This window comes from Apodemus sylvaticus, chromosome 20 (assembly GCF_947179515.1).
Source record: "Apodemus sylvaticus chromosome 20, mApoSyl1.1, whole genome shotgun sequence".
Taxonomy (NCBI): Eukaryota; Metazoa; Chordata; class Mammalia; order Rodentia; family Muridae; genus Apodemus; species Apodemus sylvaticus.
This window is the reverse complement of record NC_067491.1, coordinates 3,966,595-3,981,837: the sequence shown is the minus strand read 5'-3', so window position 1 is coordinate 3,981,837 and position 15,243 is coordinate 3,966,595. Positions and strand designations below refer to the sequence as shown.

Here is a 15,243-nt window from a genome sequence, read left to right as displayed (position 1 = left end):
TCTGGGTTTAACTAATCTCAAATGAATTGAGAATAAATTATCTCCTGAGCATAGACTGAGTCCATGCACTCATTAAGAAAATTGCTTGACCAAAGGGAAGTCAGGTTGCATATTATAAATTGATTGACACACATTTTTCTCCGTTTCTCTATATTGTTTGGTGTTGAAGAAAGATGAGTCACAGCATCTCTATGTCCTTGTTGTGAACTTCTTGTTGTATCCTTCTTGTCTTTAGTTGAGTGTGTCAAGGATTCATAGACTTGCAGAGAAGGTAAAGTTGTATTTATGCTTGTGCAGATTTCCATTTTATCTTATCCAGAGACCTTCAAAATGTTTTACCTTCCAGTGTCTTAAAACAGTATCAATTGCTTCATTTTCTTAAACAATTCCAAGGATGACAACATTGTGTTTATAGCACATTCTGTGCCTGTGAAAAGATAAAAGAGATGAAAGCTACATTTGTTTTCATTTCTAAGTGAGGCTGTTAGCATCCTTACAAGTAGTTCACCATGTATGTTTTTTATGTCAAGTTTTGTAGAATTAAAAGAGGCAAGCGTGACCTGAATGACAAACCCAACTTCTGAAGAATAATAGGAATATGTTTATTTATATGCTTTTAAGTGGTAGAATTTAAGTCATGGCTTACTACTTTAGGGTTTTATATCTGATGATAGTACCATATATACCAAACAGCATGGTTCACATTTGTAAAAAGTGCTTTTTATCCATCATTGAAAGGTTATTTTAACCTGAAAAATGCTACAATCCTGAACTGATCATTGACATATATTTATTATTCTTAATTTTAAATTTTAGTAAATTTTAACTGTCATATAAACCACATAACAGTTATTTGTCAGTTTTGATGGCTTATTAATTAAAAAATGTATATTCCTAAAGAGTAAGAACATGGAAACTTGGAAGACTAAAGTAGAAAGTTGAATAACATCCGTTATTAGCTTTAGTTCTTATCACTTGCTGAACTATATAACACAGAAAGTAGTCCAACAACTTTGATAACTCACATCACAAACTCTGTGTTGTCTGTTAAATATCAGGAGAGAACAGGACTGATAAAAGTCATATAGGTTACAGTGTAGAGTTCTATGGTTTGAGAAAGTAATTCTAACACATAATTTTATTCATTCTGATAATTCTTTGAGAAGGAAGCCACTATTTCACTTGGAGATGAAAAAAGCCTTCATATGAGTTCCTTTTGTCCTCAAGATAATTTTATCTTTAACACATATTAATGTTGAAAATAACCATGACAGCACTTAGGTTTAATAAATAGGATTGGGAGTTCAGTTTCTACTACTAAACTATAGAAGTCTGGAAATAGTATTGAAGTTGAAATTTGATGTTATATATTCAGTTCTGAAAGCATACAATATGACAAAGCAGAAAAAATGTTTTACATTAAAAATAAAGATGCTATTAAAATATTGTTATATAAATCTATAATTCAAAATATGTCACACACATAGACATTAGGACTATATGTAGACTGTTGGTGTATAATTACTCAAGAGGGCTTTAAACATCCACATACAAAAATGTTTCCCTTCAGCAAGATGTTTTTTGTTTCAGAGGATGATAGGAGATTAGAAAAATTGGAAATGTTCTATTGTTTAACTTCATGGAATGTAGCAAATATCAGTATTTAAAGTTTTTTTCCTTTTAGGTTGTGTTTACATCTTGATTTCTTTTTTATCAATAGATCTATGAACAATAAATCAGTATGAGAAACCACACTATGGTTACTGAGTTTGTGCTCTCTGGCATATCAGACACACCAGAGGTTCAGGTTGTGATTTTTATCCTTTTATTCATTGCTTACATATTGAGTGTGTGTGGAAACCTGACCATCATCACTCTCACCTTGCTGGACTCCCAGCTAAAGACTCCTATGTACTTTTTCCTCCAGAATTTCTCCTTCTTAGAAATTATATTCACCACTGTTTCCATCCCTAGATTTTTGGAGTCAATAATTACTAAAGTCAAGACCATTTCCTATAACAACTGTTTGGCTCAGTTGTATTTCTTCCTTTCCCTGGGAGTGTCTGAGTTCTTTCTTCTAACCGCCATGTCTTATGATCGCTATGTGGCCATCTGCAAGCCACTGCACTATGTTGTCATCATGAATCAGAAAGTCTGCACTGTCCTTGTCCTCAGCTCATGGCTGGCGGGATTCCTGAGCATCTTCCCTTTAATCATGCTTATCCTCCAGTTAGATTTTTGTTCTTCCAATACCATTGATCACTTCTGCTGTGACTACTTCCCCATGTTACAACTGTCTTGTTCAGATACAAGGCTTTTAGAGGCATTTGGTCTATATTGTGCCTCCATCACTCTGCTGTTCACCCTGGCCCTAGTGATCTTGTCCTACATCTGCATCATCAGCACCATTCTGAGGTTCCCATCGGCCAGCCAGAGGAAAAAGGCTTTCTCCACCTGCTCCTCTCACATGATTGTCATCTCCATCTCTTATGGCAGCTGCATTTTCATGTATGTCAAACCTTCTGCAAACGAAAGAGCATCGCTGACCAAAGGGGTGGCTGTTCTCAATACTTCCATTGCTCCCATGCTGAACCCTTTTATTTACACCTTGAGAAATCAGCAGGTAAAACAAGCCTTCAAGGATTTAATTAATAAATTAATGTTTAATGGAAAGAAATGAACATACTGGTGAACATCAAAGTCATTGTACCTCTTCAAAAATGAAGGAATCAACCTTTAATTATATTATGACCACCATGGTTTCAGTTTCTTAAAAAAGTATTTTGTGCATATGGGTATTTTGCCTGCTTGTATATCTATGTGCATTTCTGTGTACCTATTACAAGCTTTGTCCCCACAGAGTCCAGAAAAGGGCATTGGGTCTCCTGGCAGCGGAGTTGCTGAAGGCTATGAGCTGTTATGTTGGTGTTGTGAATTGCCCCAGTGTCCTCAGAAGGAACTGGAAAAACTTTTAACCTTGGAGCTACCTCTCTCATTCTTCAACTTTCCTTTTAATTTAAAAGTATCTTTGTTATGTTTTCTTTCAAAATTGTATGGGCATTGTTTACTATTTACTCCATGCTGAAACTTTTATTCATGGAGGAGGTCGGCTCCCTGTACAATTCTATGGGACATTTGATAGACATACATATTTTGGAATGAGAACCTCTTTTCATTGTATCTGTCCTCAAACATATGATGCCAAATGGTAAAATTCACTTATACTTAGTGTTATATGCTTGTAATCATTTCCCTCTCCATTTCATTGGGTATTGTTTCTCAAAAGAATAATGAAATAAAGAAACAGCTCAAGGTACAAAAACAGACAGACACAGACCGATAGACATACACTAAACACAAAATTGGAAATCATATTTAAATAAAATATCAGTGATGTAAAAAAAGGTTTGAGATATAATATGTCCAAAAAGTTGCACTGAGTTCCTTTTTTGTTGGTAATTAAACCATTTTGTAGGGTGTAGTTCCTGCCTTTAAGTATGGTTCATATACCCAATGATACACCATTGGACCAGATTCATTTTTCTGTTGTGAGTGGTTGTCAAAGAGAGATAGGGTCTTGGTTAGTATACTGGCTGGTTTTGTGTGTCAGCTTGACACAGGCTGAAGTTATCAGAGAGAAAGGTGTTTCAGTTGGGGAAGTGCCTCCATGAACGCTGTGGGGCATTTACTCAATTAGTGATCAAGGGTGGGGGGAGGGCCCCTGGTGGGTGGTGCCATCCCTGGGATGGTAGTCTTGGGTTCTATAAGAGAGCAAGCTGAGCAAGCCAGGGGAAGCAAGCCAGCAAGTAGCATCCCTCCATGGCCTCTGCATCAGCTCCTGCTTCCTGACCTGCTTGAGTTCCAGTCCTGACTTCCTTTGGTGATGAACAACTGTGCAGAAGTTTAAGCCAAATAAACATTTTCCTCCCCAACTTGCTTCTTGGTCATGATGTTTGTGCAGGAATAGAATCCCTAAACTGGGCAGTGGAGGTGCATGCCTTAATCCCAGCACTTGGGAGGCAGAGGCAGGCAGATTTCTAAGTTCGATTACAGCCTGGTCTACAGAATTCCAGGACAGCCAAGGCTATACAGAGAAACCCTGTCTCAAAAAAGCAAGCAAAACAAAACAAAAACAAACAGAAACAAAACAAAACAAAACAACAGCAAAACCCTGATTTATGCAGTTAGGAATGGGAGCTCACATTCATTTCTCTTCTCAGTGCTGGGACCATGTCTGGCTAGGCTCTGTGTATGTTCTGTTCATGCTGCCATAGTCTCTGTGAATTTATATGTGTGTCAGCCTGCTGTGTCTTGAAGACATTGTCTCTTTAGTGTCTTACATCCTCAGTGGCTGTTGTAATCGATCTGTTTCCTCTTCTGTAGGTCCTCTGAGCCCTGAGAAAGGGAGTTTGTTGGAGATATCCCATTAAAGATTGAGTATTCCAAGGTCTCCTACTCTCTGTCCATTGTCCTTTTGTGGGTTTCTGTATTTGTTCTCATATGCTATAGAGGAAGCTTCCTGATAATTGCTGAGCAATACTGGTCTTTGAGTATAGCAGAATGTAGTTAGGAATCATCACATTGCTATTGTCTAGCAGAAAAATATCTGGCTTTCCTCTAGGGCTATGGTCTATCTAGTTCTAGCTCTTATGGCCACATGGGCAGTGTCAGTCATGGGTTCCATCTTGTGAAACTGGGCTTAAATCTAATCATATAGCAGGTGGTTAGGCCCACAGCAGTGTCACCATTGAATCAGTGTATCATGTAGGCAGGTCACCACTGTAGAGCAAAGGGCTGATAGCTCTGTTAGTGTTTGCCTTTCTACTCTGGTTGCACACAAAGTAACTTCCAGTTCCATGAAGGCTAGTCTATAGGAGTGAAGGCTCTACTTAGGCATCAGTTTGGCTTCTCTGTGTTCAATGAGATATGCATGTGTCTTCAGCAATAGGGCCTTCTCATCAGTTTATGGCGAACAAAGTCCATATACATCTTGAGTATTATTATTGACTATTTATTAACTTCTTATTAAATTGAATATAGCGGCTTCTCTTTTCCACAGATTTGTTTCTAGACACACTGGTATTGATCTTTAAGATTGAACTTGCCCACTACTATGAAAAGTAATGAGCACCACACTCATATCTTACTAGGCAAACTTATGTAAAATTGACAATAAAATCTAATAAAATAATTCTTTTAACCATTAAGTTACTTCTGAGGAATTTTTGCTATAACCAGTTAATAGAAATTCCAAAAGGAACCCTTGCATGTGGACACAGACCCTGAAATACTTGAATGTTGCTATATTTTTAAAAAGTTATAGTGTTCTTTATTATATATGTTAAAAATACCTTAAAACAGGAATAGAAATATTTTTTCTGTATAGGATGTTGTTTAGCTCCTATGCATTTCCACTGTGTTAGTTACTGTTCTATATCTGTTAGGAGACATCATGACCAAGGCAACCTACAGCCAAAAGCATTAAATAGGAGGTCTAGTTACAGTTTTAGAAGTTTCGGCCATGATTATTACAGCAAGAGCATGGTGGCAAGTAAGCAGGCATGGTGTTGTAAAAGTTGCTGAGCATGCATATCTGATCTGAAATCTGCTGAGAGAGAGAGAGAGAGAGAGGGGGGGGGGGAGGGAGGGAAGGAGAGAAAAAGAGAGAGACTCTGGAGACTCTGGCATGGGGTTTTAAAACTTCAAATCCTTCAACACCTAGATGACCCAACTCTTCCAAGTAGACCACATTTCCTAACCTTTTCTAAGCAGTTCACAACAAGCAGCTGAAAGAGTCAGATGCAGATATTTGCATTCAACAATGGACAGAAGCAGCTGACCCCTGTTGTTGAATTAGGTGAATTAGGGAAGGCTGAGTGAAGCTGAGGGCTACCCTGTAGGAGGACCAGCGGTCTCAATTAATCTGGACATCTGGGATCTCTCAAATACTGGACCACCAAACAGGCAACATACACCAGCTGATATGAGGCCCCTAGCACACATACAATAGAGGAATGCTGGGTCTGTGTTCATTCAGAGATGATGCACTTAGCCCTCAAGACACTGGAGGTCCCAGGGAGTTTAGAGGTCAGGTGGGTCGGGAGTAGGAACATTCACGTGGAGACAGTGGGAGGAGAGGAGGTATGGGATGTGAAACAATCAGTGGGTGGACAGGGGTTGGCTGGGTGAAGAATAAAATACGGAGTGTATAAAATTATTAATAAAAAATGAGGAAAAAAGGATCTATTTGCTTCAAGTCCAGCCTGAGTATTAACATGTGAAAACTGTACACGGTCACTAATATATGAATATCACAATTCATGGTGCAAAATAAATGAGCCTGCCATGAAGGATAAACAGGACACATACTTGTGGTCATGTGCAATGACCCTGTATCAATTCTATGTAGTGGAAGAACAAAGCAGACTTTTCTATCACTTCTACATGCATGTTGTGACATGCTCACATGTGCACAGACAGGAACACCAAATAATAGAGAAACTTTACCCTCCCTCCATTCTTTTATATTTTTTTGTGATCTATACTAGGCTAAATGTACACAAAGGAAAGGCCATCTTTATATTGTACTAGTTCAAATGATAATCTTTTAGGAAAAATCATCACAGACATCCCATGGAAAAGCATTTTACTACCCAGGTGAGGATTTTGTAATTCAGGTGGATGATTCATTTACAACCACCATATACAGCAGAACTTTACTCCAATGTTGTAATTCTAGGTTAAGTGAGAAATTGCAGGAGGCTGTTTTTTTGTATTTGATAGTTGAGATGGTGTTACAGAAGCAAACCATAGGCTATTTTCTATAATTCATGTAGCCATGTGTCATATATCTATATGACATTCAGTACAAACTTCTAATTCTTGTAAATACATAAGACTTCAAAGTCTGATGGGGATGCTAATAGACAATAAAGTCAACTGTTTTCACCTGTGTTATTGGCTTTTCTGACTCAGTATAGTTTCTGTCATGTAGGTGTTTAAAAATATTCATGCCATCAAAAGGCAACATAAGAAGGAAAGTTTTATTTGGGCCTATGGTCCCAGAGGGTAAGAGTCCATTAATACCACAGTAGAGAAACATGGCAGTTGAAGCATCAAGCTGAGAACACATTGAAAGGCATAAGCAAGTTTCAGAAAATGAATAAGGGTACCTACCTCCTAGATTTTGAAACCTTGAATCCATCCTCTAGTAACATACTTCCTTCAGTAAGTCCACATTTCCTAAATTACCTTAAGCAGCACACCAAATGAGAACCAAATATTCAAATGCCTAATAATATGGGGGCATCTAATATAACTACCATATTCTACTGCCTGACCCATAGGCTTTTGGTCATATTGCAATGCAAAATGTATTTAGCACAATCTCAAAAGTCTCTCTGGCCTTACAAAGTCTCACCAATATTTAAATATCCCACAATCAAAGTTTTTTCTAAAACTCAAGGAGATCCTGTAACTGTAACCCCATGTAAAATAAAAGCAAGTGTGTTCTTTTAACCCAAGAAGACACAGAGTATACATTACCATTTGAAAATGGAGCTATGGGAGCCTAGTGAGGAGTCTGAGAAGAGCAAGATCAAAACCCAACAGGCAATGTCAAATTCTGTAGCATCATGTCCAGTGCCAAAGGTCTGCAATAGCTCTACCATTTTAGCTTTATTGATTACAATATACCTTTTCTGTTAAGCAGGTCTCACTTCCAGTGTTTAGCTTTCTTTGGTAGACATCTAATGCTCCTGGCTTCTCCATCATCTTAGGGTCTCCAATGCATCTGTGTTTACTTCTACAGTTTAATACTGTGGTCTCTCAGGTCCTTTATTTAGGAATTTTCTTGCTATACATTGTCTGACACTATGACTATCTGGCAGTTAGTCTGGTAAGGAACCTGGGCTTCTTGAATCACTTTTGATTTCTTGTTAGTCTTTCTTTCTAGGATCAGTAAATTCTCAGTCATTTTCCTTATACAAGTTAGAAGCTTAGATGAGTAACGTGTATATTCCAATGCAGAGCAAGCCTGTCCTTACACTCTTTCTCTGTCTCATCTCAAGTCTTGTCTGCAATATCAAGCTTCCTGGTTCTCTTTCTTCTTTTAAACTGCATATTTTGTATTTAATATTTTTCATTTTAAAACTGCTTAAGTGTGATCATTAATAACAAGGTATTGGATGGTAGTGCTGGAGTCCCTACACATAGTTAAACAGCACAGGAATATAGAATATCTGCTAAGGAATGATGCAAGCATTGAGTGGTCTCAGCCCAAGAGAGCGCCTGTGTGGGATACAGGTGTTGATGCTGCAATGACAGTATTGCTAAAGTCATTAGGACTTACCACCATATATTCTTTATACTGGGATATTAATTACAAGATCTAGTATTTGTCATTTTGGGTCATAGTCTTGCTTTCTGTCCCCTCTCTTCCATTTCATTTATTTATTTGTATAAAATGTGCATTGTTAAATAGATGTGAAATGTTTGCATTCTCATGTTTGAATGAAAATATTATGTTTTTGCTATTGTATTTCAGATTTAGGAAATAGCTCACAGCTAAGATTTTTTTTTTAAATTCACATGCTCCACTATGTTCATAGCAGCCCTATTTATAATAGCCACAAGCTGGAAGGAATCCAGATATCCTTCAATGGAGGAATGGATACAGAAAATGTGGTATATTTACACTATGGAATTAAATTACATTCAGCTATTAAAAACAATGAATTCATGAAATTCTTAGGCAAGTGGGTGGAACTGGAGAATGTCATTCTGAGTGAGGTGACCCAATCACAAAAGAATACACATGGTGTGCACTCACTGATAAACAGATATTAGCCCACACTCTTGGAATACCTAGGAAACAATTCATATATCAAATGATGCCCAAGAAGAAGGGAGGAGAGGCCCCTGGTCCTGGAAAGGCTCAGTGCAGCAGTGTAGGGGAATACCAGGACAGGGAAATGGGAAGGGGTTAATTGGGGGAATAGGGGGAGTGAGGGGGGATCCAGGAAAGGGGATATCATTTGAAATGTAAATAAAGAATATATCAATTTTGCCCTATACTGCTACACTGAGTTTTTCCAGAACCAACAGGGAAGTGGGAAGGGGCGGATGGGAGAACAGGGGGAGGGAAGGGGGCTTATGTGACTCTTGGGGAGTGGGGGGCCAGAAAAGGGGAAATCATTTGAAATGTAAATAAAAATATATCAAATAAAAAAATGCTCAACATCATTAGTCATTAGGGAAATGCAAATCAAAACAGTCCTGAGATTTCACCTCACACCTGTCAGAATGGCTAAGGTTAAAAACTTAGGAAACTGCAGGTGTTGGTGGGGATGTGGAGAAAGAGGAACACTCCTCCACTGATTGCAAGATGGTACAACCACTATGGAAATCAGTCTGGCGTTTCCTCAGAAAACTGGACATGACACTTCTGGAGGACCCTGATGTACCTCTCCTGGGCATATACACAGAGGATTACCTGGCACGCAATAAGGACACATGCTCCATTATGTTCATAGCAGCCTTATTTATAGCCAGAAGCTGGAAAGAACCCAGATGTCCCTCAATGGAGGAATGGATACAGAAAATGTGGTATATTTACACAATGGGATACTACTCTGCAATTAAAAACAATGGGACATATGGGAAATTTAGAAAATAAAATTAAAAAAAAGTATTGAGCATGTATCCTTATTGCTGGGGAATCCTCTGGGTATATGCCTAGGAGTGGTATAGCAGGGTCCTCTGGAAGTGACGTGCCCAGTTTTCTGAGGAACTGCCCAACTGATACATGCTCCACTATTTTCATAGCAGCCCTATTTGTAGTAGCTAGAAGGTGGAAAGAACCCAGGTATCCCTCAATGGAGGAATGGATACAAAAACTGTGGTATATTTACATAACAGAGTACTATTCAGCCATTAAAACAATGATTCATGAAATTCTTAGACAAATGGATGGAGCCAGAGAACATCATACTAAGTGAGGTAACCCAGTCTCAAAAGATGAATCATGGTATGCACTCACTGATAAGCAGATATTAGCCTAGAAACTTGGAATACCCAAGACATAATCCACACATCAAATCATGTCCAAGCAGAATGGAGGAGTGGCCCCTGGTTCTGGAAAGTCTCAGTGCAGCAGTATAGGGCAATACCAGAACAGGGAAGTGGCAAGGGGTGGATGGGGGAACAGGGGGAGGGAAGAGGGCTTATGGGACTTTCAGGGAGTGGGGAGCCAGGAATGGGGAAATCATGTGAAATATAAATAAAAATTTATCGAATAAAAAAAGAATATATCAAATAAAAAAAGAAAAAAATTCAAAACTTTGGTGAAATGAACAAATTTCTTATGATGCATTCACCAAAATTCACTGATGAAATAGTTATCTGCATATCACTGTTTACTAATAATTTGAATGTGCAGGTAAGACCACATAAAAATACAAGTCTAGGTTCAGATAGTGTCACTGTTGAGTGATACCAAAATTTAAAATGTAACTGAACAAGATGTGAACAACTCTTTTGTAAGATGGATAATATTAAAACCAGAAAATTATGAACGTGTGGTTCCCCAGGAACAGCTAGGCCTCCCAAGCCATGATATCGTATATGTCTTGCACAGTCAACCACAGCTGCTATGGTTTCATGAGTCCCTTTTTTCCTAAGCTAATGTATGATATTAAATTTTAAAACACATTTAAATGATTTAAAGTTCTCATGCTGCTGTGTGCCAACAGAGATCTAAAAGTGAATGAAATGTGATTCTAACCCTAATCTTATTTCATAATATTCTTATTATTTAGGAATTTCACATTGTGAACCCCGAACACCTTTACTTCCTAGTCCTCCCAAAACCACCCCTCACCCTTTGGATTTCACTTCAAAGAAGGGGAAAAAGAAGAAGGGGAAAAGAAGAAGGGGAAAAGAAGAAGGGGAAAAGAAGAAGAAGAAGAAGAAGAAGAAGAAGAAGAAGAAGAAGAAGAAGAAGAAGAAGAAGAAGAAGAAGAAGAAGAAGAGGAGGAGGAGGAGGAGGAGGAGGAGGAGGAGGAGGAGGAGGAGGAGGAGGAGGAAGAGGAAGAAGGAGCAGAAGCAGCAGCAGTAGCAGAAGAAGAAGAAGAAGAAGAAGAAGAAGAAGAAGAAGAAGAAAGAAAGAAAGAAAGAAAGAAAGAAAGAAAGAAAGAAAGAAAGAAAGAAAGAAGAAGAAAAAGAAGAGGAAAAAGAAGGAAAAGAAGAAAAAGGAGAAGCAGTAGAAGAAAGACAAGAAGAAGAGAGATGAGGAGGAGGAGGAAAGGAGGGGAGGAGAGGAAGAAGAGAAAGAAGAGGAAGAAGAAACACAAAACAAAAGCAAAAAATTCAGTTTGTAGTGCTGATAGATTCACTGTAGCATGATCAAACTCCTAGTGGACAGACCCTTAAAGACCACTGAGTCATTTACCACTCACACCCTCACCAGAAGCCACCAGTTACAGAAGGCTACACTTCAGCATTCTTACACAATCTTTAAGATTACCCTTGATGGCTTTCCAGTCTGTTACTGTTTTGGAGGGAGGGTAGTAATCCTAATCTTGGCCAATAATAAAATTAATGAATTATGTACAAGTCTTCTTAGATATCCCATACAAATGTTACAAGTACAGTGTTTTTTAAAGATACCTTGTCAAGGAATGACATGAATCATTCAGAGTTAACTGAAAAATCAAGGTAAGAATTTGGGACAACATTTTGTGGAATAAAATTTCATAATGTCTGGACTTGTAACATTGTGTGAATTGTAATACTATGTGGTTGTGTATGCATAATAGATAATTCAAATTGGTGTAGTATATTTTATTTTAAATAATCAACAGATATAAATGTATGCCTGGTAGGATGGGGTAAGGACATACTATTGTGGCTCTGGATCCCATATTGTGATTCATATATTAAATTTAAAGTTAAAAAATAGAAAACAAGAGCAAAGTACAATTATAACTTTTGAATATATTAACAAATACTTCTTTAGTTCCCTATTCTGCTCTGTACTGGCAGAATTTACTAATTAGTAAAATATCAGTAAGACTGTCAAAGAAGAGACCATTGTAGGATGGTATATTCTGGGTTTAACTAATCCCAAATGAATTGAGAATAAATTATCTCCTGAGCATAGACTGAGTCCATGCACTCATTAAAGAGAATTGCTTGACCAAAGGGAAGTCAGGTTGGATGTTATCAGTTGATTGGTACACTTTTCATCTCTGTCTCTCTATCTTGTGTGGTTTTCAAGAAAGATGAGTCATGGCATTACTGCATCCATGTCTTGAGCTTCTGGTTGCATCCTTCTTGTCTTTAGTTGAGTGTGTCAGGGATTCATAGACTTTCAGAGAAGGTAAAGTTGTACTTATGCTTGTGCAGATTTCCATTTTATCTTATCCAGAGACCTTCAAAATGTTTTACCTTCCAGTGTCTTAAAACAGTATCAGTTGCTTCGTTTTCTTAAACAATTCCAAGGATGACAACATTATGTTTATAGCACATTCTGTGCCCGTGAAAAGATAAAAGAGATGAAAGGTACATTTGTTTTCATTTCTAAGTGAGGCTGTTAGCATTCTTACAAGCAGTTCACCATGTATGTTTTTTATGTTAATGTTTTGGATAATTAAAAGAGGCAAGTGTGACCTGAATGACAAAAAACATCTTCTGAAGAATAATAGGAATATGTTTATTTTTATGTTTTTAAGTGGCAGAATTTAAGCCATGGCTGACTACTGTATGATATTATTTCTGAATGATATTACCATATATACAAAACAGTATATTTCATATTTGTGAACAAATGTTTATCCCTCCTTGAAAGGTTAATTTACTGAAAAAAATGTAAGGATCCCCAAATTATCATTTAAATATATTTGTTACTTTTAAATTTAGATTTTAATATATTTTAACTATCATGTAAACCACATAACAGTTATTTGTCAGTTTTGATGGCATATTGATGAAAAGTGTATATTCCTAAAGAGAAAAAACAGGAAGAGCTGGGAGACTAAAATATGAAAAGGTAAATGATATTCATTATCAGCTTTAGTACTTATCACTTGCTGAACTGCACAGCACAGAAACTAGTACGACTTTGGTACTTTACATCACAGGCTCTGTGTTGCCTGTTAAATATCAGGAGAAAACAGGAGTGATGGAAGTCATATAGGTTCTGGTGTAGAGCTCTGTGGTATGAGAAATTAATTCCAACACATAATTTTATTCATTCTGATAATTCTCTGAGAAGGAAGGCACTATTTCACTTTGAGATAAAAAAATAAACTTTGTATAAGTTCCTTTTGTCCTCAAGAAAGTTTAAAGATAAAATAGCAAATAAACATAGCAATTTTTTTTTAGAATGATACGAGTGTCTCAGCATTCATAGAAAATAACTATTGATTCCTGGCTTTGTTTAATTATTTTCCCTGGCCCATGTTTTAATTCTCACAAGCCAAGATTTTGTTTTTATAATAACAAAAAATCTATTCTGATTTCTGTGTCTACAAATACATTTACTTCCTTAGCCATTTTAAAATAAATAATACAAATTATTGTTGAAAATAACCATTACATCACTTAGGTTTAGTAAATTTGATTGGGTGCTCAGTTTCTACTATTAAACTATAGAAGTTTGAAATAGTATTGAAGTTGAAATGTAATGTTATATTCAGTTTTGAAAGAATACAGTATGTGAATCCAAAACAATGTTTTATACTGAAAATGAAGATGCTATTAAAACATTGCTATATAAACCTATAGTTCAACAGTACATTACACACATACAAATTAGAACCATATGTAGAGTGTTGGTGTATAAATTGCTCAAGAGGGCTTTAAATACCCATGTACAAAAATATTTCCTTTCAGCAATGTTTTTTGTTTAAGAGGAATGAGCAGAGAATGTAAAATCCTTGTGAAAATATTCCATTGCTTAACTTCACAGAATGTAGCAATATCAGCATTTAAGCTTTTGTTCCTTTTAGGTTGTGTTTACACTTCGATTTCTCTTTTATCAATAGAGTCTATGAACAATAAATCAGTATGAGAAACCACACTATGGTTACTGAGTTTGTGCTCTTGGGCATATCAGACACACCAGAGGTTCAGGTTGTGATTTTTATCCTTTTATTCATTGCTTACATATTAAGTGTCACTGGAAACCTGACCATCATCACTCTCACCTTGCTGGACTCCCAGCTAAAGACTCCTATGTATTTCTTCCTCCAGAATTTCTCCTTCTTAGAAATTATATTCACCAGTGTTTCCATCCCTAGATTTTTGGAGTCAATAATTACTAAAGTCAAGACCATTTCCTATAACAACTGTTTGGCTCAGTTGTATTTCTTCCTTTCCCTGGGAGTGTCTGAGTTCTTTCTTCTAACTGCCATGTCTTACGATCGCTATGTGGCCATCTGCAAGCCACTGCACTATGTTGTCATCATGAATCAGAAAGTCTGCACCCTGCTTGTCCTCACCTCATGGCTGGCGGGATTCCTGAGCATCTTCCCTTTGATCATGCTTATGCTCAAGTTAGATTTTTGTGCTTTGAATATCATTGATCACTTCTCCTGTGACTACTTCCCCATGTTACAACTGTCTTGTTCAGATACAAGGCTTTTAGAGGCATTTGGCTTTTATTGTGCCTCCATCACTCTGCTGTTCACCCTGGCCCTAGTGATCTTGTCCTACATCTGCATCATCAGCACCATTCTGAGGTTCCCATCGGCCAGCCAGAGGAAAAAGGCTTTCTCCACCTGCTCCTCTCACATGATTGTCATCTCCATCTCTTATGGCAGCTGCATTTTCATGTATGTCAAACCTTCTGCAAACGAAAGAGCATCGCTGACCAAAGGGGTGGCTGTTCTCAATACTTCAATTGCCCCTATGCTGAACCCTTTTATTTACACCTTGAGAAATCAGCAGGTAAAACAAGCCTTCAAGGATTTGATTAATAAAGTAGTGCTTAATAGAAAGAAATGAATGTACTGGTTAACATGAATGTCATTGTGTCCCTTTCAAAAATGTAGGAATCAAACTTTATATTATGAGCTCATTTGTTTTCAGCTTTTAAAGGAGTATTTTTTGTGTATGGCATGTTTGCCTGCCTTTATGCCTGTATATATTTCTATGTACCTATTACAAGCCTGGTAGTCATAGATGTCAGAGGAGGATGTTGAATCCCCCAGATTTACAAATTATTGTAAGGTATTTGATGTG

At 37.3% G+C, this 15,243-nt stretch overlaps 2 protein-coding genes across 2 annotated transcripts; both read left to right on the top strand.

The window, feature by feature from the left end:
- The first annotated feature begins 1,741 nt into the window (after positions 1-1,741).
- LOC127671208 (olfactory receptor 6C3-like) lies at positions 1,742-2,680 on the top strand. The gene has a single exon (XM_052165938.1). The coding sequence runs from the start codon at positions 1,742-1,744 to the stop codon at positions 2,678-2,680; it is 939 nt and encodes a 312-aa protein (XP_052021898.1).
- An 11,387-nt stretch (positions 2,681-14,067) lies between these two features.
- LOC127671214 (olfactory receptor 6C3-like) lies at positions 14,068-15,006 on the top strand. The gene has a single exon (XM_052165945.1). It carries the CDS (start codon positions 14,068-14,070, stop codon positions 15,004-15,006), a length of 939 nt encoding a protein of 312 aa, XP_052021905.1.
- Positions 15,007-15,243: the final 237 nt, after the last annotated feature.